This window comes from Astyanax mexicanus, chromosome 17 (assembly GCF_023375975.1).
Source record: "Astyanax mexicanus isolate ESR-SI-001 chromosome 17, AstMex3_surface, whole genome shotgun sequence".
In the NCBI taxonomy this organism is placed as follows: domain Eukaryota; kingdom Metazoa; phylum Chordata; class Actinopteri; order Characiformes; family Acestrorhamphidae; genus Astyanax; species Astyanax mexicanus.
The window spans coordinates 475,001-502,344 of NC_064424.1; the positions used below are offsets into that span (position 1 = coordinate 475,001).

At 37.7% G+C, this 27,344-nt stretch overlaps 1 protein-coding gene across 2 annotated transcripts in view; it reads right to left on the reverse strand.

Annotated features, from left to right (window-relative positions):
• clint1b (clathrin interactor 1b) overlaps positions 1-21,739 on the reverse strand; it is a 35,140-nt gene extending 13,401 nt beyond the window's left edge. The window contains exons 1-5 of one of the 2 annotated variants that reach the window (XM_049466750.1): positions 21,557-21,739; positions 4,352-4,456; positions 3,116-3,212; positions 2,895-3,003; positions 1,499-1,669 (exon numbers count right to left, since the gene is read on the reverse strand). In XM_049466750.1, the coding sequence (XP_049322707.1) occupies positions 1,499-1,669; positions 2,895-3,003; positions 3,116-3,212; positions 4,352-4,456; positions 21,557-21,597 (523 nt within the window). In that variant the 5' untranslated portion in view covers positions 21,598-21,739. The remainder of the gene's footprint in view (positions 1-1,498; positions 1,670-2,894; positions 3,004-3,115; positions 3,213-4,351; positions 4,457-21,556) is intronic. The other variant, XM_049466749.1, reaches the window with a different exon arrangement.
• Between the last annotated feature and the right edge of the window lie 5,605 nt (positions 21,740-27,344).

Below are 27,344 nucleotides of genomic sequence, written 5' to 3' on the forward strand. Positions count from 1 at the left end.
ATTGTGGGTGACGGACAGTTCTGGTGGAAACAGGAGAGTTGAGGTGCACATTGAATTCTGCGTGATTTGATCAGTCGTGGTTTTATGTTTTTTGGATACAATCCGGGTTAGCACCCGAACATCCCTTTCAGACAGCTTCCTCTTACAGCATCCACAGTTAATCCTGTTGGATGTGGTTGGTGCTTCTTGGTGGTATGCTGACATTACCCTGGATACCGTGGCTCTTGATGCATCACAAAGACTTGCTGTCTTGGTCACAGATGCTCCAGCAAGACGTGCACCAACAATTTGTCCTCTTTTGAACTCTGGTATGTCTCCCATAATGTTGTGTGCATTGTAATATTTAGAGCAGAACTGTGCTCTTACCCTGCTAATTGAACCTTCACACTCTGCTCTTACTGGTGCAATGTGCAATTAATGAAGATTGAACACCAGGCTGCTCCAATTTAGCCATGAAACCTAAAATCCCACACTAAAATGATGACAGGTGTTTCAGTTTCACTGTCCAGCCCCTGTAGATATACATATATAAATATATACATACATATATATATATATGCATGTACGTATCTCTAAACAGAGAAAAACTCTCTGTTTCTCTCTGTGTGTGTTCGTCAACAGCAGCGGGCAGCCATGGCATCATTACAGCAGGAAGTCACCTTTTTAGCCCGCTGTGCCTCTCGGGACCCTCATTATGCACTTTCAAGGGTTTTGAGAATTGAAAAATAAATATGCGCATTGTTTAACCTGCCAAGCTAAAATAAATCAAAGTGCAGAACACTGGAAAAATAAGAAACCGTGCCAAAAAGAATCAAAAACCTAATAAAAAACATAAAAAACATAAAAAACAACAACATACTGCAAAGTGTAATTACGAGAATCACTAGTGAAAATGATGCTGGCCTGTCAGGAGCTGTTTGTTCCTCAGAGACTGAAACAGATCCTGATGTGGCATCATTACCCGACAAATTGAGACTGTGGTTCAGCTAATGAAGTGGGAAATCAATGCACCAAATCAAAGGTGTCACGAATCAAAAGGAGGAAATCAGGCAGGAAAACAAAGTGCAAACTCCGGAGTTGAGTAAGTTTGGATGCTAATGACGTGACGGGGGACGCGGCGTCTCGACTTGATTAGACAGATCCAACGCAGAACACGCTCCAATTACAAAGAGGAGAGATCTGATTATTTTTACAGCGTCGTGATCACAAGCCTAACAAACGACGCACTGAGTCGACATTAGAGACGCCATTTCCCCCCAAATCAAACCGATCCTAATCAAAAGATCAATCGCGAGTAGGAGGAAGCCCGGCGGGAATTTGCGGGAAAATCTTCAGAGGACTGAAGGTAAATCCCTGAGGAACTCCGCCGGCTCTAGACCAGCAGATAACACTTGATTCTAGGTTAATCCTCAAAGCGACGGCAGTAATTGGCGAATAAAACTCTTAAAGAAGTTCAGTGAGGGTCTGCTCTCGATCTACCCCCCCCCCGGTCACTTACAGTTACTCTGCCTGAAGCCGCCCATGCTGTCCGACGACACGCCGATGTACTTGTCCTTGTTCTTCTTGGCCTTTTTCCTCTCCTCCCGTAACCGGTCGTCGTCCTGCACGAACTCCACCATCTCCTTCACCTTCTGCCGCACGTTAATGCCCTGGTCCTTACCGTTTTCATCTGCGGAAACAAGATAAAACAAGAAATCAAAAGATAGTAGTAAAAAAAAAAAAAGTTTTTCCTTCCTGTCTCTCCAGCTGGATTGATTGATTGATTTGAGTTAATCTGATTAATCACAACAATAAACAATAATCCGTGATTAACTACGATTAATTGCACTTGTTCTAACCCTAACCCAAACCAAACCATCAGTGACTCTAAATTTTACATTTAATTTGTAAACCAAGACAGCAGAGTCTGGAGAGTCCTGCTGAAAAATGAAATCTGCATCTCTATAAAAGTTGTTATCAGCAGAGGGAAGCTGTAAGATATGAAGTGCTGTAAGATTTTGTGGGAAAACAAAACTGCACTGACTTTAGACTTGATAATAAAACACAGTGGATCAACACCAGCAGATGACAGACATGACTCTCCAAACCATCACTGATCATCAGTAAATTTTACATTTCATTTAAAGGAAATCAAGGGAGCAGAGTCTGGAGGAAGAGTGGAGAGACACACAGTCCAAACTGCTCGAGGTCTAGTGTGAAGTTTCCACCAATCAGTGATGGTGTGGAGAGTCATGTCTGTCATCTGCTGGTGTTGATCCACTGTGTTTTATTATCAAGTCTAAAGTCAGTGCAGTTTTGTTTTCCCACAAAATCTTACAGAACTTATCTTACAGCTTCCCTCTCCTGATAACAACTTTTATAGAGATGCAGATTTCATTTTCCAGCAGGATTTTCCGAGACGCTGAGTTTTCATTGGCTGTAAGCTTCATAATAATCAACAATAAAAGAAATAAATGCTTAAAATATATCACTCTGTGTTTAATACATCTATATAAAATATATGAGTTTCACATTTTGAACTGAATTACTAAAATAAAGTAACTTTTCAATGATATTCTATTTTTTTGAGATCTTTCTTTTATTTTCATTTAAATATCTGCTATAAAAACTTGCATCTTAAGAGGAACAGGTGCGTTTAATCGCAGTTAATCGCAGAATACTGCCGTGATTAATCGGATTACATTTTTTAATCAATTTCCTACTGAATTCCCAACATTGAACTTGTAAATGTTGTTTTTGGCTGGGAATCGCAAAACTTTCCGCATACCTCCTCTGTAACGTTCCTTATCAAGTTCCTATCATTTTAAATAATTTAATAACTGGTTGAAATGTTGAAATTATCAAAAATAATTACCAAAAGCTGGTTGACCAGTTCAATCTCAATCTTAACTCACCTACAAAGTGGTAATTCTCCAGCGAGCGCAGGTCGTAGATGTGCTCCCTGGCGCTCGTCACCACTCGCTCCGACCCGTTCCTGATGAGGTACGCTAGTAGTAGTAAGGCCTGACCACAGTACAGCAGAAACGAAATATATACATAAATATAACTCCAAATATACTGGATACAACAAATTACTCTATTTCTGAGACGAGTGAGAAAGTGTAGAACAGTGTACCTTATAAACTCTTCTCCAGTTCTTTTTATTGTCTTTCAGCATTCTAGTCCACAGCATGTTCATCACCTCAGGGAACTGCTCGTACATAAACGTGGATCTGTACAACACGAGAAATAAAATAATAAAATAACTGTACTGTTAAAATGCTGAGGTAAATGTGTGATTAGAATAGCACTGCTGAGGTAAATGAATAGTTTAAATCACACTACTCAGGTTAATAAGGTAAATATATGATTAGAATAGAAATGCTCAGGTAAATTTATGATTCAAATAAAAAAGCTGAGGTAAATGTATAATTAGAATAACACTGCTGAGGTAATTGTATGATTAGAACAACACTGCTGAGGTAAATGTATGATTAGATTTGTAGTGCTGAGTTAAATGCATGATTAAAATAGAGAATGCTAAGGTAAATGTATGTTTAGAATAGCACTGCTGAGGTAAATTTGTGATAAGAATATAAATGCTGAGGTAAATGTGTGATTAGAAATGTTGAGATAAATGTATGATTAAAACAGCACTGCTGAGGTAAATGTATGATTAGAATAACACTGCTGAGGTAAATGTATGATTAGATTTGAAATGCTAAGGTAAATGTATGATTAAAACAGCACTGCTGAGGTAAATGTATGATTAGAATAACACTGCTGAGGTAAATGTATGATTAGAATAACACTGCCGAGGTAAATGTATGATTAGATTTGTAATGCTGAGGTAAATGCATGGTTAAAATAGAGTATGCTAAGGTAAATGTATGTTTAGAATAGCACTGCTGAGGTAAATGTATAATCAGAATAGAAATGCTAAGGTAAATGTGTGATTAAAATATAAATGCTGAGGTAAATCTGGGATTAGATTAGCACTGCTTAGGTAAATGTGTGATTAGAATAGCACCGCTGAGGTAAATGTATGATAAGAACAAAACAGCTAAGGTAAATGCGTGATTAGAATATAAATGCTGAGGTAAATGTAGGATTAGAATTGAAATGCTGAGGTAAATGTAGGATTAGAATTGAAATGCTGAGGTAAATGTATTGTGATTTGTTGGTTTGTGGCATAATGAACAGTTATAAACACAGTGACGAGTGAATTTGTACCACACAAGAAGAAAGGAATGATTTATTGTGAATCTACGAATCAGACGGCGGAGATGACGCCTCTGCGGTGAAGCTCTCGCGTCAGTGAACGTCTGAGAGATGTGTGGAATGTGTTGCCAGGAAAAAACACGGCACTTACTTGGCGATCTCGCCCATGAGCTGACCCGACGGGCCCCACGGGTCGTCATTGGTGGCTTCTCGAACCTTGGACTCGATCTCAGAGTAGTTCATCACTACGTTGGTACTGAAAAAAGACGAAATGGGGAAAAAACACATGAACTTCAGCATCTTAACTCAATAAACACACAAAATCACCACAATCAGGCTCAGAATTACAGGCATGAACCTTGCTCTTGGCGCGAGAGCTGATCTGTGAAGGGTGAGGGGGGTATAGGGGGGTGGTAGGACCCGAACAGGTCGTCCTCAACCCGCCTCATAACTCTGGAATTGAGAGGAGGGGACGATCTGCCAGAGTTTAATCAGGTTCAGATGATTCTCTAACTCGAACCGAGCAATCATACGGCGGATGTGGTGTTTCCCAGGCTCAGCCTGCCAATCAGAAACTAAACGACAGGAAACAGCTGGGAAGAGGTTTTAGAACAGGAGAAGACCACAGGGTAGGTGTGGGAGTGATGATCTGCACTCAAGACCAATTTACGCTTTTAACAAGAATCTACAGCGAACCGTAACGCTGCAGCCTGACGTTAGAGATGTTCGAAATGGGCTTTTAAAAAAAAAAAAAAATCGATTTTTATCTATTTTTTGCCCCCTACTAAAAATCTAACTAAAGAAGACAAATAAATGTTTTAAAATTCACTTTGGTGTAGTGCTGTGTGATACGGCGATAAATATCGTGGGGACGATAAAGAAGTGTCTATCGTGCTACTTACCTTTCATAATAATCAATTATTCATGCAATTATATAAAGTAGGCTATGATGAAATGTATTGGTGTGGTCACTTTGCATAAACTGGGTTTATTACATTACATTACATTACATTACATTACATTACATTACATTTGGCAGACGCTTTTGTCCAAAGTGACTTACAATAGTCAAGTACAATGTAAAATAAGTTTAAAGGTAAAACATCTTTGGATAGGGATAAAAGGAGGTCAAAGGGAAATAATGGGATAGAGGAGTGAAGGAGGGGAAGAAGGAAATGAGGTTAGAAGTAGTTAGTGTGTTAGAGGTGTTAGGAGAGTAAGTGCTCTTTGAAGAGCTCTGTCTTCAGGAGTTTATTAAAGATAGTGAGAGATTCTCCTGATCTGGTAGTAGAAGGTAGTAAGTTAGAGGTGTTAGGAGAGTAAGAGCTCTTTGAAGAGCTCTGTCTTCAGGAGTTTATTAAAGATAGTGAGAGATTCTCCTGATCTGGTAGTGGAAGGTAGTTAGTTAGAGGTGTTAGGAGAGTAAGTGCTCTTTGAAGAGCTCTGTCTTCAGGAGTTTATTAAAGATAGTGAGAGATTCTCCTGATCTGGTAGTAGAAGGTAGTTAGTTAGAGGTGTTAGGAGAGTAAGTGCTCTTTGAAGAGCTCTGTCTTCAGGAGTTTATTAAAGATAGTGAGAGATTCTCCTGATCTGGTAGTAGAAGGTAGTTAGTGTTTTAGAGGTGTTAGGAGAGTAAGTGCTCTTTGAAGAGCTCAGTCTTCAGGAGTTTATTAAAGATAGTGAGAGATTCTCCTGATCTGGTAGTAGAAGGTAGTTAGTTAGAGGTGTTAGGAGAGTAAGTGCTCTTTGAAGAGCTCTGTCTTCAGGAGTTTATTAAAGATAGCGAGAGATTCTCCTGATCTGGTAGTGGAAGGTAGTTTGTTCCACCATTGGGGAACTCTGTATGAGAACAGTCTGGATTGCTTTGTGTGAATGTTTGTTTGGTAAAGCGAGGCGACGTTCATTGGAGGAGCGCAGCGGCCGGGAGGTAGCGTAAGTCTTCAGGAGCGAGTGCAGGTAGGAAGGAGCCTGTTCTGTATCACCTTGTAGGCGATTGTAAGAGCTTTGAATTTGATGCATCAACTGGTAGCCAGTGGAGCTCAATGGAGGATTTATATAAGTGATAATAAAGTAATCTTCATAAAGCTTCATAATGTGTTTTTGCGACGTGACGCTGCTTTACGTTATTTGAGGGTCACGCAGGGATACGCCGGTTTGAGACGTGCTTTACATTATTAAACTCATGAGAGCTGAACAATGGAGACGTATTGTTCTTTTTAAAAAATAAATGAGCTACTGCATCTTCCTCATCTGTTTTCATTTGATATATTCACATATACAGTGCCCTCCATAATTATTGGCACCCCTGGTTAAGATGTGTTCTTTAGCTTCTCATAAATTGAGTTTTGTTCAAAATAATATAGGACCACGATGGAAAAAAAGAGTAAAATACAACCTTTAACTCAAGTGAATTTATTCAGTAGGAAAAAATCCCACATTAAGAAATAATTATTTAACATCAAATCATGTGTGCCACAATTATTAGCACCCCTGATGTTAATACTTTGTACAACCCCCTTTTGCCAACAAAACAGCACCTAATCTTCTCCTGTAATGTTTCACAAGATGGGAGAATACAGAAAGAGGGATCTTTGACCATTCCTCTTTGCACATTCTCTCTAAATCATCCAACGACCTGGGTCCTCTCCTCTGCACTCTCCTCTTCAGCTCACCCCACAGGTTTTCAATGGGGTTGAGGTCTGGGGACTGAGATGGCCATGGGAGGAGCTTGATTCTGTGTGCGGTGAACCATTTCTGTGTAGATTTGGCCACATGTTTAGGGTCATTATCTTGCTGAAAGACCCAGTGACGACCCATCTTCAGCTTTCGGGCAGAAGCCACCAGATTTTGTTTTAAAATGTCCTGGTATTTTAGAGCATTCATGATGCCATGCACCCTAACAAGGTTCCCAGGGCCTTTAGAAGAGAAACAGGCCCACAGCATCACTGATCCCCCGCCGTATTTCACAGTGGGCATGAGGTGCTTTTCTGCATACTCAGCTCTTGTGTTACGCCAGACCCACTTAGAGCATTTGTTGCCAAAAAGCTCTATCTTTGTTTCATCTGACCAAAGCACACGGTCCCAGTTGAAGTCCCAGTACCGCTTAGCAAACTCCAAACGTTTGCGTTTATGATTGTGAGTGAGAAATGGTTTCTTCCGTGCATGCCTCCCAAACAGCTTGTTGGCATGTAGATAGCGCCTGATGGTTGTTTTGGAGACTTTGTGACCCCAAGAAGCTACCATTTGTTGCAATTCTGTAACAGTGAGCTTTGGAGAACTTTTTATTTCTCTTATCATCCTCCTCACTGTGCGTGGTGGCAAAATAAACTTGCGTCCTCGTCCAGGCTTGTTTACCACTGTTCCAGTTGTTTTAAACTTCTTAATAATTCCTCTGACAGTAGATATGGACAGGTGTAGGCGAGTAGCGATTTTCTTGTAGCCATTGCCTGACTTGTGAAGATCAACACACATCTGCCTCACTTGAATGGTATGTTCCTTTGTCTTTCCCATGTTGAAGATAAATGGCCTCTGTGTCACGTCATATTTATACCCCAGGGAAACAGGAAGTTGTGAATTACTAATTAAATGTTCCTACATACTCTGATCAACTTCGTAAACTACTGTAGAAGTGACAGAAATACTTTTATTAAATTTATTTCCTAAGAATTGTTAGGGGTGCCAATAATTGTGGAACAGGTGATTTTATGAAGAATAATTATTTCTTAGTCAGGGATTTTATTTCCCCCCTTAAAATTTACTTGAGTTAAAGGTTGGACTTTACTTTTTTTTCCCATCGTGGTCCTATATTATTTTGAACAAAACTCAATTTATGAGAAGCTAAAGAACACATCTTAACCAGGGGTGCCAATAATTATGGAGGGCACTGTATATTGCTGCACTAAAAGGTAGGAATTCTCATTTGTGAAAGTTTGGATTCATGTCACTTTGAAATAAAGTTTAAAAAAGTAAGCAATGATATTATTTTTCATATTTTTCAAAGAATAAATGAAAACATGCTTAAATGTGGTATATTACGATGTATATCGGTATCGTGATATAAAAAATTTCCATATCGTGATATGATTTTTCTCATATGTCACTCCCACTGCTACCAGACTCTTGAAATAAACCTACCTCAGAAATAACCTGCACTTTACTCTTGAAATTGAGACAACTTTTTATAGGTATATGTTTAAGTAAAAGATAATATTAACGGTGTAATTTTATTTTATTAAACAACTGACGACATTTCTTCCAAATTCCAAATAAAAATATTGTCATTTAGAGCATTTATTTACAGAAAATGAGAAATGTTTAAATTAACTAAAAAGATCCAAAAGCCACTCCACTGAAGTACAGAGTTATACAGGAGTTTCAGTGAAGTTTCTCCAGCACCGAGACTGGAGCAGCATTAGCATTAGCCGCTAACTGCAGCGCTAAGCGCTATTGATAAATAATTTAATTTTAAATAAAAATAAGACAAAATTCTATGTTTTGTTATATTACTGAGAATATTGTTATCGTTAAAGTGCCCTGAAATATTGTGATATTATTTTAGGTCCATATCGTCCAAACCTACCCAAAACCGATGCTACGGGTCAACTGACAACAACTATATGTGGGACTTTAGACACCCCTGTGTTAAGGTACAGAAATAATATATGTGTAGGTCTGTGCCATATTATATTGTATTGTACGCAATATATCGCCAACATTTTTAAACCTGGTGAACAATACAATTATACCCTGAAATATGGAGCCATATCACCCACCCCTAATTATCTCATCAGGGTTCTACTTTTATTTTACTGTTTTTATCAAAAGAAAAATTCACATTGTTCTCATTTCCCATTAAATATCTACTAGAGACTAAGAGATTATATCTGTCCAGTATCATTTATTTTACTTTAATCCTGGATATATGGAGATATATATATATATATATATATATATATATATATATATATATATATATTGGAGTGCATTATAATTATTAGTATTAGTATTATGATATTCTGGATTATTGACTTCTGTTACTGTAAATCTGATTTTAAAAATTCTTGTATTTTTTAGTTATTAGGGGTGTACCACATCATATCATAGATCATATGCAATAATAAAAATGTAATTTTCATGTTGTTGCAGTCGTGTACTTTTGAAATATATATATTTTTTAGTTTAGTGTTTTGTCATATCGCCATAAGTATTGTTATCGTGAAAATACCATAAAATACCATAAAATATTGTGATATTATTTTAGGCTCATATCGCCCACCCCTATAACACAAGTCCTCATAAGGGACCCACAGATAGTTATATATATGTTGGAAATAGCAGGAAAATAAGTGATCAGTCTCAGCTGTGACACCACCCTGCAGCTGAGATGAGCTCTGAAGAATGCTCTCAGCAGCTGTGAGCACTTTTCACTAATCATCACTAATGTCATTTAGATCCAGAACACGAATTCCTCCTGCTCTCACTCAGCGTCCCGCGGGTAAACAGGGTAAACCGGGGGAGGAAATCAGGACGTCTGGAAGACATTATTACCCCACCCCACGCTGGAGGACGACCGTCAGAGCCAGAGCGAGAAGATCTCTACAGCAGGTGGATCTACTGCTACAGGAAGTTCTGATCCTCCTGCTTTACAGGTCTGATCCTGTCTGTAATTATTATATTATACAATTGCACAGTGCTTATATATAATTATATATCAATTGCACAGTGCTTATATATAATTATATATCAATTACACAGTGCTTATATATAATAACCAGTGGAGCTGAAAACATGAAATTAATAATGGGTGCAGAGTAAAGGCCTATTTAAAGCCTATATAAAGCCTACGTGTCGCACCTCCCTGGAAATGTAACTACGCACTGAGCCACACAGACAGTCACAGCTGTGATTGGTCCGCCGAGCCTCGTGTTCCTGCCCACACGTTCCCGCCTTCGCAGCAGAGCTGCAACTAATGATCATTTCGGTAGTCGATAAATCTGATAAATCGGAAAAAGATTATTTTTACGATTAGTCGAAATTTATTTTGCCATGCTCTTTATTTCTGGTTGCTGTGGGTTCGACTCCCGATCCTAATTTTCTCCATCACTTTTAAATGATAGAAACAGCTGAATATGGGAATTAAATGCTGTTCAAATATCCGAAACATTGTCGTTTAAATGTGGAAAGTGCTGCCGTTTAGTGGAAAAATATGTAATCCAAGGATCGGCAATATGCAGCCCACAAGCATGAAACCCGGGAGAGTGTTTAACCAATAATAAACGTTATAAATAAAATGCTTCTTTGGAGAGCTTTTGTTTACATTCCCCCCCTGTCTCTCTCTCTCTCGCTCTCTCTCTCTCTCTGTCGCACTTGGCGTGACTTTAGTTTCTTTAGTTTGTAGTTTCTCGTTTTCTCTCTCTCTCTCTCTCTCTCTCTCTCTATAAGGGCGTTTTTTTCTCTATCTATATCTCTCTATAAGGGCGTTTTTTCACTAGCCGGGGCAGCTGTAGTGTATTGGAGCGCGACCCTGTCCACATGGGTTGGATCCCGCGTAAGGAGCGTTTTTTGTGCTTTTTATTTTTTATTTCTTCTTTTTGGGTTTACCTGCTTTGAGATCAACTGTTCTGCAATTGGGTTCAACAACCCTCTGGGCTGGAGAGCTACTAGTCTGTAACACTCCATCCCATTACACTTCATTTTACAAAACAGTTTTTTTTTTTTGTGGCCATGTAATGGCTTGGAAAATATCTGGCAGTCGGCCAAACTTAATTGCCGACCCCTGATATAATCTTAAGTTCGCCTTAAGTTCATGCCTCTAATGTAAAATATCCATGGAGTATAAATTAACCCTTAACCCTTTTAGACCCTGTGTACATTACAATAGATAACCTTTTTTTTCATGTTTACTATTTCATTGTTGCACATAACAGTAATTGAGGCCTGTTGTCCAACAAAATAGACCATGAACCACCCAATGAAAAAGTGTACCAGCCAATGAAACAGTAGCTTAGCCCCGCCCACCACACTATAAAAAAACATAGCAAAATGGATGAACACAAGCCATCAAACCAAACTGAACTGCTTGAATTTTTGCACCAGGAGTAAAGCAGCATAAAGTTATCCAAAAGCAGTGTGTACGACTGGTGGAGGTGAACATGGTGCCAAGATGCATGGAAAAATGTGATAAAAACAGGGTTATTCCACCAAATAATTCAGGTCTGAAAGGGTTAATTTCATTCAAAAAAAAAAAAAAAAAAAAAAAAAAAAAAAAAAAAAAAAATTATATATATATATATATATATATATATATATATATATATATATATATATATATATATATATATATATATATATATATATATATAATGACTCACAGATAAACTTAAAATAAGCAATTCTAAGTAGGTATTGGTGAGTACACAATTACATGTACGCCTTTGCGGATTGAAAATATTGGTCCTGATGCATCCTGAGTGTCTACACACAGTACATAAAGAAAGTGGCCATGTATATTCCTGAAATATACAGGGATGACTTTCCCAAGGATATATTCAGGGAAGAGTAAATCTGATATGTAAACACTCTCAAACACAAAACCACAAAATTGCAGAGTAAATCAGCTGGAGGCCGAAGCTCCACACACACAGTCTGAAAGCATAATCCAACAGACAGAGCGAATGTATTTACTGATATAACGAAATATAAACTTCTGCACAGTCCATAAAGTTCTGTCCTGAAACACTAAACTGTAAATAATCACACCACTTCATTTCACTACCATCTACACCACCGAAAACTCCCACAGAGCAGGTCAGTGCGGTTCAGGGCCGGAGAACCACAGATCCAAAACACACCGCCGATGTTTTACTGAACATCAAGTACTGGAAACTGAGATCTTTGCAAAGTACATGTGCATAGATGTAGTTTCTTAATGATGTTCGGACAGAACTGACAGAGAGTACATCACTTAGTCCAGTACAGTGAGTATCATCAGAACACTAACTGGATACCCCTCTCAAAAGAGTGCATCACTCAGTCCAGAACAGTGAGTATCATCAGAACACTAACTGGATACCCCTCTCAAAAGAGTGCATCACTCAGTCCAGTACAGTGAGCATCAGAACACAAACTGGATACCCCTCTTAAAAGACTGCATCACTCAGCTCAGTACAGTGAGTATCATCAGAACACTAACCAGATACCCCTCTCAAAAGACTGCATCACTCAGCCCAGTACAGTGAGTATCATCAGAACACTAACCAGATACCCCTCTCAAAAGACTGCATCACTCAGCCCAGTACAGTGAGTGTGTACCCTGTATCAAAATACGTATTGTATCGTCAATGTTTTTGCACAGCCCTAATGACTGATCTTCTGTATTCAGTCTTTGGCTGAATTTGTTTGTTTTATTTAGCAGTTACCCATTAAGAGTTTACCCAACACAACAAATGTTTTTCTTAAACTATTATAAGTTTCTAAATAAAAACCTAAAATCCAAGTTTACCAGATTTCCAAGAGATGGGGGCGTTGCTGCTGCAGTAGAGATCAGATGGTTAAGAGCGCTGGACTCGGCCTGAACACAAACAGAGCTTTGTGGAGTGTTGGCTGGGGGTATTCGGTGGCGGTGGATTACCATAAAAGTGAGGTTTTACAGTACAGTGAGTATCACTAACAGGATATCCCACAAAGGTCCATCACTCAGTCCAGAACAGTGAGTCTTAGAGCACAAACTAAATCGTAACCCCTGTATCGAAATACATATTGTATCACAAAGTTTTTGGCAATACTTAACTCAAATGCTTGATATTCTGCATTCGGTCTTCGGCTGGATTTGATTTAATTGGTTTTGGTTTCATTTGTTCGGTTTCAGTTTGGACCCAACATTTTTATTTGAGTGCATCCCTAGATTTGTGGTGTCTTGGCAGGGGATATTTGGTGGCGGTGGATTACCATGACGGTCAGGTTTTACATTCAAATAGCAGAGCGGTACAGTGAGTATCACTAACAGGATACCCCTCTCAAGTCCATCACTCAGTCCTGTGCTATGAGTATCGGGATACGGCTTGTATCGTCAATGTTTTAGCCAATACATAGACCAAATGATTGATCTTCCGCATTCAGTATTTGTCTGGACTCGATGTTTAATTTGTTTGGTTTCAGTTTCGACCCAACATTTTTATTTGGGTGCATCCCTAGTTTTACATCCATTACCTATTAAGAGTTTAGTCAACACAACAAGTGTTTTTTTAACTACTGGAAGTTTTCAGATGAAAATCTAAAATCCAAGTCTACAAAATATCCCTCAGATGGTTAAGAGCGCTGGACGCTTTGTGGAGTGTTGGCTGCGGGTATTTAGCGACGGCAGCTTACCATAACAGTGATGTTTTACAATAAAACAGCAGAGCAGTACAGTGCGTATAATCAGATCACTAACAGGAGACCCCTCTCGAAAGAGTCCATCACTCAGTCCAGTAATGTGATTCTTAGAGCACAAACTGTATTGTAAACCCTGTATCGAAATTGACCAATTGTATCGTCAAAGTTTTTGCCAATACACAACCCTAATGCTTGATATTCTGTGTTCGGTCGTTGGCTTTATTTGTTGTTTTAGTTAGCAGTTACCCATTAAGAGTTTACCCAACACAACAACTGATTTTCTTAAACTACTAGACGTTTCCAGACGAAAAACTAAAACCCAAGTCTACCAGATTTCCCAGATTTGGGGGCGTTGCTGCTGCAGTAGAGATCAGATGGTTAAGAGCGCTGGACTCGGCCTGAACACAAACAGAGCTTTGTGGAGTGTTGGCTGGGGGTATTCGGTGGCGGCGCTGGATTACCATAACAGTGAAGTTTTACAGTAAAACAGCAGAGCGAGGGGAGGCAGACGCAGAACCAGATTACAAGGGAAATCTCAGGCGACTGAATAATGAATGATGGCGGTTTATAAAAGCGTGCGGCCCGAACAGCAGCCGCACTGAAACACTTTCCACACACACACACACTGCACGCCGCGTACCACCGCACACACACTGCTGCGCCCGCTGCTAGAATATTCAATGTGCAGGAGAGACAAAAGGACGAGCGCCAGCTTTCTTTCCTGTAAAGAGAGAGAGGGGACACAGACAGGTGTCGGGCCATCGCGCCCGCCGTCACATCCTCCGCCTCTTTGTACCGCGGGCATGCTGAGTGCTGAGCCTCGCTCTCCTCCTCTCCTCCTCTCTCTGCTGTGTTTCTCTTTCTTTCTGCTGGCAGTGGCGGGTAGGCCTGCTTTACTATTCACTCTAGACCAGAGGCCTACAAAGAACTCCATCTGCAGAACTTAAAAGCTCTGAGAGAGCGGCTGCAGCTCGCCGGCTCCAGCACCGCACGCTATAAACAGACTACCTGCAACTTCTTACTCTTCTTCTACTTCTTCTTCTTCTTTTTACTCTTCTTCTACTTCATACGGAGGAGACACGGGCACACAGGATGCTCCTCCTCACTCCTGAGATGAAGATGAGGACAGTGAGGATAGTGAGGGATAGCGATCAGTCTGATGATGAGGATGGAGAATGGAAAATCTAATTACAATTTTTAAATTTTTTGCTCAGATTAGGGGTGGGCGATATGGCTCTAAAATAATATCACAATATTTCATGGTATTTTCACGATAACGATACTTTTGGCGATATGACAAAACACTGAATTAGAAAAATTATTTTGAATTTTATTATTATTTCATGCAATATGTTATGGCTAACAGAGATTTTATAAGAATATCAGAATACGAGAATATCACAATACTAATAATGCACTCTGAATATCTCCATATATCCAGGATTAAAGTAAAATAAATGATAATGGACAGATATAATCTCTATCTAATAGATATATAATGGGAAATAATGAGAACATTGTGAGTTTATCTTTTGATAAAAACAGTATAAAAGTAGTACCCTGATGGGATAATTAGAAGTGGGTGATATGGCTCTATATTTCAGGGTATAATATCGTTCACAATATTACAAAGTTTAAGCGATATTATTAGTACGATATGATATGGCACACTTCTAGCTCAGATCAGATTTTTAAATCTTGTCAGTTCACTTTCACAAATGTAAGTGATCTGTATCTGTGTGTATTAGTGCTGGGCGATATGGGAAAAATCATATATTACGATATGGATTCTTCTTATATCACGATAACGATATATATCATGATATACCACATTTAAGTATGTTTTCAATTATTCTTCGAAAAATATGACAAAATAATATCATTACTTACTTTTTTCCAACTTTATTTCAAAGTGACAATAAACCCAACTTTCACAAATGAGAATTCCTACCTTTTAGTGCAGCAATATATATGTGAATATATCAAATGAAAACAGAGGAGGTAGATGCAGTAGCTCATATTTAAAAGAACAATGCGTCTCCATTGTTCAGCTCTCATGAGTTTAATAACATAAAGCACGTCTCAATCCGGCATGTCCCTGCGTGACCCTCAAATAACGTAAAGCAGCGTCACGTTGCAAAACCACATTATGAAGCTTTTTTTTTGTGAAGTTTACTTTATTATCTCTTTTATAAATTGAGTTTATGCAAAGTGATCACGCCAATACATTTCATCGTAGCCTACTTTATATATTTGCATGAATAATTGATGAAATTACTGTAGAAACGATAGAGACGATAGAAGGTAAGAAGCACGATAGACACTTTTTTTATCGTCCCCACAATATTTATCGTCATATCACATATTCTTCACCAACAACAAAAAAACCAGCGCTGTGCAGTTAATATAGTGGGTACTAGGGGTGGGCGATATGGCTCTAAAATAATATCACGATATTTCAGGGTATTTTTGCGATAACGATATACTTGGTGATATAGGAAAACTAAAATAATTAATTCATTTCAGGAATATAGTTTAATAGTATAACAGTATAATCATAATGTGGCTATATAAATAATATAGCATAAAATAATATAATGCAGCAAATAATATTGCAGAATATTTAGTGCATGCATATAAACTGCAAACTAAAACAATTATACAATAAATACACCTAAAGCTTCACAGTAAATAATAGACTACTTTTAAGACAGAACAGCCCTATTATCACAATATGGATTTTTAATATCATGATATTTCTGTGTCACGATGTATTGTATACGATATAATATTGCCCACCCCTAGTGGGTACCCCTTCTGTAACACCCCCCCCCCTCGCCCCCCACCCGATGACCAACACATAGATGAATATTACAGTAACTACATATTCTTTGTCTTGATTTAAATGTAGAGATGGAACTGATCCGATACGCAATTTAACATATCAGATATCAGGTGAGCGCAGCCGATCCACTTACCGATCCATATTCCAGTCCACAGCTTGAGCTGCACAATAAACCCACCATAACGTTAAACACTAAACTCATCCCTGATCCGGATTCCAGTTCCACAGTTTACCCTGAACCCCCAGCAGCTTCAGTCTGCGGCTGACTGAGTAACTTTAGCTGTTTATCTACAGAAAAAACTTTGATTATCTGGAGATTTTTCACTTTGTAATATTAATAACACGTAACATTTGTAAATTCAGCGTCCGAGGGGTGAACAGATTAACACCAGCAGTCTGTTAGCCTAGTTAGCATTAGCATTAGCACCTACAGCAGCTGCATTCTGGTGTTGTAAAGGTATAAAGTTAACTACCGACTGGAGTAAACTATAGTCATAATCCACATATCCTATAAAACCACAGGATCTACAAACACTAACCAGCACAAACACCCACCTGTTATTAAAAACAGAGATTAATTTAATTCAGAAATACAGTTAGCATCTCCAGTTAGCCGTTAGCATCTCCATTAATATCTGCAGTCTGTTAGCCTAGCTAGCATTGAGCCCACAGCTGCATTCCTGCATTGTGAATATAACTGCAGTAACTAACTAAAGTAAACTAAAGCCATAATCCACATCAAATATCAAACCACAGATCCTCCTCACTCTAACCAGCACTAAGAATCAATCTGTTATTAAAAAACACAAAACAGTGATTAATTAAGCCCGGAAATACAGTTAGCGTCGCCATTTAGCCGTTAGCTATTGCAGCAAATCCACTAAGCTACCTGTCAAAATAAAACTGGTCTCCTGCGTGACCAGTGCAAAAAAAAAATTGTCTAGATGCCAGTATTTAATATTTAACAAATTTAATAACTTTTTTTTAACTTTTTTTATATTTAATAAAAATTAAAATATGTAATTTAAAAGAAACCTATTGTGTGGTAATATGAACGTAGCCTAAGGCTACTGATGTTCACACTGCAGGTAAATATGGCCCAAATCTGATTTTCTCACCAGTGCTAATTTTGTTAAGAAAAACTATGACAGAAAATGTATTCGTTGATCTTTTTTTCATGATAAAAACAAAATGAGAACTAAATAAAAATGAATAACTAGTGGTCCAGCGGTCTAAAGTGCTGCCACTCTGGTCGGGAGATCACTGGTTCGAATTCCGGTCATGCAGCTTGCCATCAGCTGCCAGAGCCCTGAGAGAGCACAGTAGTTCTTGCTCTCTCTGGGTGGGTACAGTACAGTAGATGACGCTCTTCTCTTTTCCCTCATCACTCCTAGGGTGATGTGGATCAGCACAAGGTTGCATCTGTGAGCTGATGTATCTGTGTAAATTAGAGAGACGTAGGCAATGTAGAACATATTGCAATGTAGCTCCGTTAGCTAGGTTAGCTAGTTAGATAGATAGTTTTATACTGATATTAGTTGTAGCGTTGTTTAATGTCTAAAAGGGATCTGTGTAATCCATGATCATTAGCTAAGGTGTTTAGGTTATATTGGGCACAAACTCCTCATAACCTCGAACCGTCTATTGAACGTCTATTAAAATGTTAACCAGATAGCAAAAGACATTGAATTAACATTAACATTGAATTTTTCATCACTAATGCACTGAAACAACATTGATCTCAGATGTCACGTGTGATTTTAAATATGCTGATACAACATTGGATCAACGTTATGGTTTTATATGTATTGTGAGTAAAGATTCAGAGCTCCAACTATTCAAAACCTTTAAATAAACGTTGATTCAATGTCAGATTTTCAACAATAACACCAACTGATATCTATTATATTAGGTAAATGTTGTTTAAAGATTGTTTTTCCATCATTAACCTTAAAAAATCCACATCGTTTATTATTAACGTTTATTCAACGTTATCTGCTAATAAGCCCCCATTATAATCATTATCATAATAACCCCATCAGTCCATAACAGCGGTTCTGAACAGACCGGGCCTAACCCAGAACCAACCTCTCAAATTCAACTCAAATGTAACGTCTAATAAATGTTACCTAGATAGCAAAAGACGTAGAATAAACATTAATTATTCCATCTCTAATGAACTGAAATAGTGTTAATCTACAGCATGAGAATTTATTTATTTGTGCACATCAATTTTACGTTGATTCAACGTTATGGTTTTATAAGTTTTGTGAGTAAAGATTCAGAGCTCCAACCATTTAACCACAAAACCTTTAAATAAACGCTGATTCAATGCAAGAATTTTAACAATAAACACTAACTGAACCCTATAAGGTGAAGTTAAATGAAGTAAATGTTGTTTAAAGGTTGTTATTCCATCATCAACCTTAAAAGATCCAAAAGGTTTATTATTAACGTTTATTCAATGTTATCTGCTATTAAGCCTCCATTTATAATCATCATAATAACCCCATCTGATTATATCAGCTGTTCTGAACAGCCCGGGCCTAACCCAGAACCCACCGCTCACATTCAGCTCAACGTCTATTAAACATTACCCAAAAGGGTAATGCATTGTTAATGCATTGATACAAAGTTGATCTCACGTTGATGAAGTCAGAATTGATTTTACGCACATTGACACATCATTGATTCAACGTTATGATTTTATATGTATTTGTAAGTGTGGATTTAGAACTCCAAACATCCAAAACCTTTAAATGAACGTTGATTCAATGTCAGAATTTCAACTGATACCTATATGGTGAAGTTAAATTATTATTATTATTATTATTATTATTATTATTATTATTTGCTAATATAACCAATAAAACAGCGGTTCTGAACAGCCCGGGTCTAGCCCTGAACCAACCTCTTACATTCAGCTCAACTGTAACGTCTATTAAACGTTGATTCTATCATTACTGTAGTAACAGTGTTTATAATAATGTACACAGTGCGGGTTTGGGATATTAGTGTATATCATTTACAGAGGAAAATTCCCACTGTTCTCATTTAACATTACATATTTATCATAGACCTTTAAAACCTTTAAATAAACGTTGATTAAATGTCAGAATTTCTACACTAAACACTAACTGATACCTATTAGGTGAAGTAAATGATGTTTAAAGGTTGTTTTTTCATCAACAACCTTAAAAGATCCAAAAGGTTTATTGTTAACGTTTATTCAACGTTATCTGTTATTAAGCCCCCATTATAACCCTTATCATAATAACCCCATCAGTCCCCCAACAGCCCGGGCCTAACCCACAACCCACCTCTCACATTCAGCTCAACTGTAACGTCTATTAAACGTGGATTTTAACACTACTGTAGTAAAGGTGTGTATAATACTGTAGACGGTGTGTGTTTGGGATATTAGTGTTTATTAGCTGCAGTGATAGAGATTAGCTTTAACTGTGTTAGCTTAGCTTAGCCCGTTATATTACAGCGCTGTTAGCTTAAAGAGCTTAGCCTAGCAGATACCGTTAGCCACAGCTATTTTACACAGAGACTGCCCACTTTATAAACATGCCCGCCGCTAGGGGGAGCCCGCGAGAGAGACCTAAATAAATGGGGGTGAATGGAGCTAAACGGCTAAAAACTCTAATTACAAACAGCAATTAACTAAATATACAGAACTCATTTTAATTTTACAAAGTATAATAAAGTATTTCACTAAATAATGGGAAGAAAGCTTTCCTGTTTATTTAATTTTTCTACAATAAACAAGTTTTGGACAAAATAGGCGCTAGCATTACTGCTAATATAAGCAAAATGATTGGTTTAAAAGTTTAAAAGCTTTATAAATTATGTCTGCGGTTCTAAATAACATCTGATATTGGTTTGTATGACGAAATAAGAAGATTTTTCAATAAATATATATAAATATTAAACATATAAACTATGATCGCTCAAATGCTTCATACGAAGATTTATATACATGAATATATCTCAGATAAAATCTCAGGTAATGTTTTTTTTCTTACTGATATGACTATGAAGCTAATAAAATCATTAAAGCATGTAAGTTAGTGCTGGGAGGTTAATTTAATTAATTTGATTAATAGAATACAGTAGAATTACTGTTTTATTGTGATTTTTAAAATTGTATAATGGAGATTGTAGATATTTACATATAGAAGCTGCAGTGTGAATATTTGTTTCTGTCAGAAACCTGCAAACAAATCTTTTATATAAAACAGTAATTTGCCTATTTTACACTTTACCATTTCTCCATATTTAACTAAACATAATCTCTATGTATTTCAATGAAAAAGTTGTTTTAAGGTTAAAGTTGAATTGCTTACTATTCATGAGAAAAAACAATTTCAAATATACAAATATAAAAACCCATTCATTTTAGACTTACTCAAGAGCGCTCAGGGCTCTTATTTACTTATTTTTTTGTTTGTTTTTAAATGTATTTTTCCCCACAGAAATAAATGGATTCCTATATTTGTTTTTTATTTCTTTTTTTTGTGTTTAATTTTTTTACATTTCTTTTTGCCCCCAAAAGAAACCAATAGATTCCAATATTTGTTTTTCATTTTTATTTTAAATTAATTAATTATTTTTCCCCCAAAGAAAATGAATAGATTCCTACATCTGTTTCTTATTTTATTTATTTATTTTTACTTGTTTTATTTTTTATTTTTTCCCAAATAAACGAATTGATTCCTATATCTGTTTTTTATTTTTTAATGGACAATAAATAACCTAACAGTTTATTATTATTATTATTATTTATTATGAGTTTCAGACAGACAGCAGAGCACACTGTAGAGTGGTCAGTCTCCTCTCTATAAGCTCTGTGGTTTAGCTTAGCTTAGCTATATTAGCCAGTTAGCACAGATTAGCATTAGCATCAGAGCGGGTTTATAATTAAAAAAGGGGATAAAACCGCAAAACCCGCCCACACGGAACCGGGCCCGGTACCAGACCCGCCGGTTAATCCAGTTTATTACCGGTTTAATCCGCGGAGAATCACAATAACAATACAAATAATAATCATATAAAACACCAGCAGCGGCTGCATCAGCTGAGCGCGTGACGTCACGAGCCCCGCACATAGCCGCAGCGCGCGGCGCTACTCACGCTTTATCCATCAGCTCGCGCACTCGCCACATGTTGAGCATGCTGCGCCTCCGCCGCTCCGGTCCGTCCGAATCTCCCGAGCGCAGAATCCCGAACCCGGTCCGCCTCTCACACCGCGGAGCAGCGCGCGCCCAGCCAGCCCAGTTACCCCGGAGACATGCGCCGTGCGTCACCAGGACGCCGGCAGCGCGCGACGCGTCTGCCGCTGCATCCTGGGAATTGTAGTTTTTTTTAGCCTCTTTGGTCTCGGAACTACAGGCTAACAGAAAATTAGCATGATCGCTCAAATATAATCATAAATTAATCAATTTAGAAGGTAAGGGGTAAAAAATATATAAAAATAAATATATATAGATGAATATTGCAGTAGTTAGATTTATTTTATCTGGAACCTTCAAATCATCCTCGGAAATTCCTACTTACGAGTTTGGAGGTCATAAATCGAAAAATTACGACTTGTCATTGGTTCGAGTGTTTTTTTTTTTTAAATTAAAATGTTTTTTACAGCGTGAAAGAAAGAAATGCTCTGTTTGTGCTTTAATGGGTAACTAAACACCCCTGATTTGAGCTAATCCACCCTCTGGCTGCGTCCAGAAACTTTTGCTACTCCTCCTCTCCTACTCCTCCTTTCCTACTCCTCCTCTCCTACCCCGGAAAAAGGTGGAGGAATCGAGGAGAGGAGAGGAGGAGGAGGAATGGAGGGAAGGAGCTGTAATTGGGGAAATGGGACAGCTGATCCCTTTTAGATAGGATGTTGACTACCGTTGAACTGAGCCAATCACAACGCTCTCTTTCAGCACGTTTCAGAACATTACTATCACACACAGCTAAAAATTCAGATATTCCAATAAAATCCTGTTTACTCCCAGCCGCATTTTTGGCCGCATCTCCGGCCAGTGACCCTGGCAGCCCTGTCTGACCTCAGCCTTATTAGGGGTTCGGTTTCCTCATCAGTCCCTAAGTTAAAATAAATAAGTAAATAAATTAATTAATTAAAATAATATATATATTATAAATAATATATGTTTTTATATGTATAACATGATACACATAGGGTCATAAATATAGTTTTACTGAGCATACAGTTTATCTAAACTATAAATTATATCACTGCTTTACTGGCTGTTTAATTAGATAATAAACCTAGTTGATTAATGTGTTTATGACGTATATTTGGGCGTTGCCTTCCCCATTTTCGCGTGCTCTGTGGGCGTGGATGCAGTGATGTCATTGGAAAATCCTTAAAAGTCTTCCGGAGTAGGATACACTGATGTATCCTCCGTTGGAAGCCTCCTACAGGTGGATTTTAAGCGGCTTCTTTCGTCTCCTACGGTATTCAGACAGGCGGCAAGATGGCGTCACGAAATCAGTTTCCGGGTCACGGAGGAGAGGAGGAGGATCGGTAGGAAAAAGGAGACACTTTTGGGGTTTCTGGACGCACCCTCAGTCAGCTCAAACTTGAAAGTGGCTGGGGGGGGGGGGGGTGATGTATGGGTTTAGGGGTTTTGCCTTTGATTGCGTGCGGTGAGACGCAAATGTCAGCAGGTGGGCGGGATTACTGTTTGAGCGACTGACTGATTGACTGATTGATTTGTATAATGTGTCCGTAAATAACAGCAGCAATAAAATGAAATGAAACAAAACAAAACGCAATAAAAAAACATTTTTTATTTTAGGCTTAGGAAATGTTTATAAAAAATGTAAGCAGGACTGGTATTTTTTTTATATAACTCCAGACAAGGAACACATCTCAGCTATTAATGAAAAAATACACAGTACAGGCCAAAAGTTTGGACACACCTTCTCTTTTTCCATTTGTTTTCTTTATTTTCATGACTGATATTTACATTGTAGATTCTCACTGAATCATCAAAACTATGAATGAACACATGTGGAGTTTTATGTACTTAATAAAAAATGTGAAATCACTTAAAAAAAAACATGTTTTATATTCTAGTTTCTTTAAAATAGCCCCCTTTGCTCTGATTACTGCTTTGCACACTCTTGGCATCATTCTCTCAATGAGCTTCAAGAGGTGGCCACCTGAAATGAAAAGTTTTCCAACAGTCTTGAAGGAAGGAAGGAGTTCCCAGAGGTGTTTATTAGCACTTGTTGCTCCTTTGTCTTCTTCACTCTGTGCTCCAGCTCACCCCAAACCATCTGGATTGGGTTCAGGTCCGGTGACTGTGGAGGTTCAGCTCATTTTTTATTAAGTACATAAAACTCCACATGTGTTCATTCATAGTTTTGATGCTTCAGTGAGAATCTACAATGTAAATAATCATGAAAATAAAGAAAACGCACTAAAAGAGAAGGTGTGTACTGTGTATATATAGATAGATATATATATTTATATATATTTTTTCTTTCTTATGGTTTTAGATTGACCCTTTAAAGGGTTAATGGCGTATGAAAGGAAGAGTTTGTGAGTGCAGTAGTTGCTGTCAGGAGATAACGCTTGATGCATTTCCACTTTCTTTTCAACAAGAAACACAAACAACAGAAAAACGTCCAACTGCTTCACAGAGCCTTCAAACATCACCGTGATCCTTCAGAGCCCAAATACAGACTGGCAGACGCGAGTCGAGCTCCTCCTGCGAGCGTCTCGCTCTTACGGCACTGTGACATCTCGATTCCATCAGGCTCGTCCTGGTGACGGACGGAGAGCACGGGCGCAGGACGTGGTGATGGTTTCCTGATGTCAGCTTGGATTCAGGGCCCATTTCTCAGCAGCTCTGTGTCATGTTTTCTCCACGTGTGAATCCGAGGAAATGCTGAGATTTTTCAGATGGAATCGTTCGGCGTATGACGGACAAGACGTCTCGTAAACACGCCGTAAATAAAACAGCAGCCGGAGGACAATCAAGCAAACAGTGGAGGAGGACGAGGACACCCTGCGACTGAAGACAAAGCAGAACAAGAGTCAGCACTTAATGTCCTTCAGGTCTCAGGACTCGGGGGAGCCGGGCCCCCAACAGCACCGTGGACTGGAGCGTCCCTTACCCTGGATGAGGACGGGGACGAGGACGAAGAGATCGGACCACTCAGGAGCTGATCTGATCTGCTTGACGGCCAGGTTGCCAGAGATTGACAGCTGAGCGTTTCTTTCTGTTGCTGAGGTTTTGCTGATAAAGTATTCAGGAGTGCTGCTGCCGCTGAAAGAGGGGGGGTTAAGTGGTAAACAATGTCTCCTGAAGCACTTAGACCAGGGGACACTGACTGAGAGACTGCTGAGCCACGTCACCGTACCGTGTGATCCGCCTGGAGATGGACACCCTGCTCAACACAGCTCTTCATCATCCGGTCATCATCAGATCCACCTGCTGTATTACTATATTACACTATACTGAACTTCCTCTGAGCGTCAGTACATTCAACATTAAACACAACCTACACCAGGGGTCACTAATATGCGGAGCACAGTCCGGGTCCGGACCCAAACCCATAAACTACTGAGAAGGATTTAATTCTGATAGTGTTTATTTAACGCGGCGTAACTTTTCTTTCTTTATGGTTTACATGCTTTTTTGCGGTGCAGTAATAAACTCACAGACCAATCACGTGTGCTGTAAGATCACCAAACGGCCAATCTCTGCCAATCAGATCTGTGCAGACCCCTGCCCCAGCTAGTGAATTGGGACGCGTCCGGGAAAAACGCCTTTATAAAGAGATAAGGAGCCCGAGAACTGGCGGAAAAACGAGAACGAGCGGAAACTAACGACACACCAAGCGGGAGAGAGAGACAGGGGAGGAATGTAAACAAAATCTGGCCAGAGAGGCATTTCATTATATATATATATATATATATATATATATATATATATATATAGTACAGGATATAGCACTGAATCATAACACAAGTTAAAAATGGCGACGGTCTGGACTTGGACTGAGGACATTTTCTCCAACTGGACCGTACTAAACTCTAATTAAATACCCCTGACCTAGACAGTCATTAACAGATGTTCATCGCTATCTTGGCAACAACCAGGCTGAAGTGACTCAAAGATTTGAGAGCAGCTGTTTACTCTCCACTCCAGCAAAAGATGCTCCACATATGAGCTGCTAACTCATCCATTTCCCTTTATAAAGCTACGAGTCTCTCCTCTCTCTAATATGAGGGTTTTGTTGTTGGTGAAGAAGGAGGCGTTTATACAGGTATCAGTGTGCAGCATGTGAGACGATTCAGGAACAGATTCTGTGTTCTCATTACACACAGATACAGATCACTTACATTTACACTGAATGAGAAATAAAATAAAAGATAAAACAGAAGATAGAATAAATAAAATGACAAAATGAATACAAATTTAAAAGTAAAAAGTCAGAATAAAACAGGGAATAACATAAAAACGAGGATGGAATTAATAAAATAAATAGAAATGTCAAAAGGTAAAACAGAAAATAAAAAAATAAAGTAATAATAAACAAATAAAGTATCTAAAAATAACACTAAGATTATAAAGGAAGTAAATAATAAAAATAAAATAAAAGATAAAACAGAAGATAGAATAAAAAAGACAAAATAAATTCAATTTAAAAGTAAAATAAGGGAATAAAAGAAATAAAAGTATGAAATTAATAAAATATAAAATAAATATAATATAAATTAAAATTAATAAAAGGACCAAATTAAAAATTAAATAAAATGATTAATAGAAATAGGTCAGCTCCACTATATGATCATATGATCAGTGGAGCTGAAAACAATGAAATGGATAAAGGGTGTAAAAACAAGGGGTTGGTCATAATGTTATGGTTAATATGAATATAAATATACTATATATTCTTAAACAAACATATATAAAGAAAATAACACTGAGATTATAAAGAAAGTAAATAATAGAAATAAAATAAAAAAGTAAAACAGAAGACAGAATAAATAAAAGGACGAAATAAATGAAATTTAAAAGTAAAGGGTCAAAATAAAACAGAAAATAAAATGATGAAATTAAAAATAAAATAAAAAGATTAACAGAAAAAGATCAGCTCCACTATATGATCATATGATTAGTGAAATCAATTAAAATGGATAATGGGTGTAAAAACAAGGGGGTGGTCATAATGTTATGGTTGATTATTGTATGTATATAAATATAAATCCAGTATATATATTCCTAAATGTTTATGCATTATTTATGTAGCAGTAAATCTGTTATAATCTATAATAATCTCTGATCTGAAGAGAATATTCCCCCAACAGAGGGCACTGTGACTCTTTATAATACTCCAGACTCACTGAACTTAAATATATATATTTATTATTTAAACAGATTTAAATAAAGACAGCTTCAACTAAATCTAAGTTAAATCTATCTATCTATCTATCTATCTATCTATCTATCTATCTATCTATCTATCTATCTATCTATCTATCTATCTATCTATCTATCTATCTGTGATCTGAGGTAAAACATACTGGGATTAAACATACTGTATTTATTTGCTTTGTTTGCCTGAAGCATGTATTAATACTGTGTATCTCCTTTCATCACTCTGTAATTAGAAGTGTATTTTAGATTCTAGTGTTTAATAAAATACTTCTATAATTACGTTGGAAAAGTATCAACTCAAGCTTTTTACTCTTTAAGTAAAAGTGTTTAATTAAAAAAAGTTCTGGTTTCATAATTACTTAAAGTATAAAAGTAAAAGTAATTTAAGGAGAAAAAATAAAAAAAGCCATTAAGAACAAAAGCTTAGGCCACGCCCACAGAGTCCTATAGTGCACTAACCCCTCCCCCCCTCCCCAAAACACTTTTTACTAAAAGCTATAACGACTATAATTTTA